Below are 2,707 nucleotides of genomic sequence, written 5' to 3'. Positions count from 1 at the left end.
AGCTCATCCGACTTGACTGAAATTATGTTGAAATGAAATGACTAGGGACAATTAAATAAAAAACAAAACATCATAAACATGTAAAACACTTTGTGTCTTTGTGTCACTACATCTTGGCCCTAAAATGTGTGTGGGACAAGTTGCTCAGCCTCTGGCCAGATGTGCACAGAGGCACAGCAGCTCACAGTAACATCAAGCTGGCGAAGGACAAAGACACCATGACCAGCAGCATCCTAAGGCCACGGCGGGCTTCCTCTGTGCCACCACCGCTCCAAAAAAAACCCCACTGACTCAGTCATGTCAAATATAAGTCTAATTAATTTCAATAAAAAGACAGAATTAAGACAGTCTTTTGACATTCTGGTGCTAAACGTTGTGTGAAACTGACCTGGATTGTGTCGAAGACAAACTCCTTGCCGCAGTACTTGCAGGGCTGTGTGCGTTTGGGACACTCAGCCATGCCATGCTGGGACAACAGACGACGCATCATCCTCGCTCCACACTTGTTCTCGCAGTAAACACTCTCCTGAGGACACACACCCTGGTGGTTCTGGGACAGAGAGGATACACATATATGCATATTAAAGCAGAGTTATAATGTCACTGCATACAGCTGGTATTACTATTTACTCAAATGCAGTTTTTATGGTTCAAAACTGCATTTTAACAGAGAAAAATATGCATTTTTTCTGAAAGCTATGGTTTCTGAAAGCACTTATCTATGATTACAAACAAAAAAAACTCATCTGCAAAAATAAAGTAACTAACCTCATGATGAGAAGTTTACTGGGAAACATTGGGACATCAAAGCTACTACCACCCAAAATAAATCTGTAAAACCATACATTTTCTGTGCCACTGATTTATAATCTTGTTTTGAGGAAAACTTGTGTGATTTAAGGGGCTCGCCTATAATCAGATTATCAACATTTTGAGTTTTTATTCTTTTACTGGCGTAAATTTACTCTGATGACTTTTTAAATAAATAAATAAAGAGGCATTCATTCCTTATAATTATATCAGTCCCGGAGTTCAGAAGATGTAATAATCACTCCAAACAGTCCGTGACAAAGGAAATGTCATGTACCAATGTTGTCATTTAAACAATTACTGTGATCTATATTGTGGACCATATTGTTGTATTTATGCTGCAGCTCTTTAAAATATGACCTTAAGAAGTTTCACTGTTTTAAATGACAAAAAAAAACCCAAAAAAAAAACAGTTTTGTTGCTAATACTACTAATATGTACAATACAAAGGAAAGTGTTTAAAAGAGTATTACTTGAGTACTGGCACTTAAGCACAGAGCTAAAACACTTATTCCAGTCAATTATTTCATCAACAGCAAATTAACAAATTAATTATTATTCTTCCAATCATTTTTTCTTGCAAAAACGCAAACAATTCTCTGGTTACATCATCTTAAGTGTGAGGACTTGCAGCTTTTCTCTTGTTTTATATAACTGAATTGAATGTCTTTGGGTTTTTTGAGACATCACTCTGCACTCTGGGAAATTGAAATGGACATATTTATTTATTTTTTGGCATTTTGGCTTTTATTTGACAGAGGACAGGGTAGAAATGGAGGACGGATGTGTATGACATGCAACAAAGGTGTCAAGGATGCATCGAATCAAGCATGTTGTGATTCAGCTACCAAGGTGCTCCAAAATGAGCATTCTTTACAACTTTCTGATTTTATAGCCTATACAAACCATCGAACAAATTGGGGAAATAATCTGCACATTAGTCAATAATCCAAATAGTCTTTCAGTGGTGGTACTGGAAGGTTTTGAAGGTTACACAGTTGTAAACATGACTGAGTAATTCCAACATGAGAGCCAAAAGGTGGATGAATGCCCCTGTAACTGTGTGCAGAGGGGGACCATGTGGGCCAGAGTAAACAGAGGAGGGGCGGTGGAAATGACAGAGGTGTTAGTGAGGAGAGCCCGCTCACTCAGAAAAACACTTTCAGTATGAAAGACTGAGTCAAAGCGTCTTTTCCTTCTGCTAACACACGTGTCATTTGAAAACACATCAGCACACGTGCATCAACCTCCCCTGCTGCTTTTCACAAAAACGTCTTTCAAATAGGCATGGAAATTACGTGGCGTCACTGTGGCTTGTTTACGTCAACCTTCCACTGTGTTGAAACAAGAAGAAGAAATAAAAACAGGTTTGGAAGCGGTGTTTACCTCGTAGGCTTCACCGGTGAACTCGCTGCCACAGAACTCGCACTTGACTTTGCGCTTGGGGCAGTCGTGCTGCAGGTGGTCGGGCAAGTCGCGGCGCGTCAGCTTGACGGAGCAGCGGTTGGGGCAGGGTATCACATTGAAGGCGCAGGTGGAGAAGTGGCCCTGAGGGAGACACAACAACACACACATACACATTAGGAAATACACAAATCAGAGTGACTGACCGCAGCCAAGATGAAAAAAAAGGTTGATGGGAGACAGATGAGAGGAAATCGAAGCTTCTCACCTGCAGCTGCTTCATCTGGCCGGTCCAGCGGCAGCCCTCCTCGCTGTGGATGCAGCGGATGGGCAGCGCCAGGATCTGCTGCTCCAGCTCTGGATCTGGGTAGATCTGAAGGAGATAAACAGAACGAGGTCAGTGTAACAGTGACAGGAGCCAGTCATGCTGGAAGACTGAAATATGCACACCTTCATACAACAGAAGTGTGTATGGTGGCTTTGATTTTTTTTT

At 41.3% G+C, this 2,707-nt stretch overlaps 1 protein-coding gene across 1 annotated transcript; it reads right to left on the bottom strand.

The window, feature by feature from the left end:
* Positions 1–388: 388 nt before the first annotated feature.
* Positions 389–2,587, bottom strand: LOC121964351 (TNF receptor-associated factor 4-like; the record flags this gene model as incomplete). Its single annotated transcript, XM_042514563.1, has 3 exons — positions 389–550; positions 2,197–2,358; positions 2,483–2,587. Coding segments are annotated over 3 exons (429 nt in total), but the record flags the coding sequence as incomplete, so codon positions are not given.
* Positions 2,588–2,707: the final 120 nt, after the last annotated feature.

The sequence above is a fragment of the Plectropomus leopardus genome, unplaced genomic scaffold, assembly GCF_008729295.1.
Source record: "Plectropomus leopardus isolate mb unplaced genomic scaffold, YSFRI_Pleo_2.0 unplaced_scaffold15327, whole genome shotgun sequence".
NCBI classification, from domain to species: domain Eukaryota; kingdom Metazoa; phylum Chordata; class Actinopteri; order Perciformes; family Serranidae; genus Plectropomus; species Plectropomus leopardus.
This window is presented reverse-complemented; position numbering and strand designations above follow the sequence as displayed.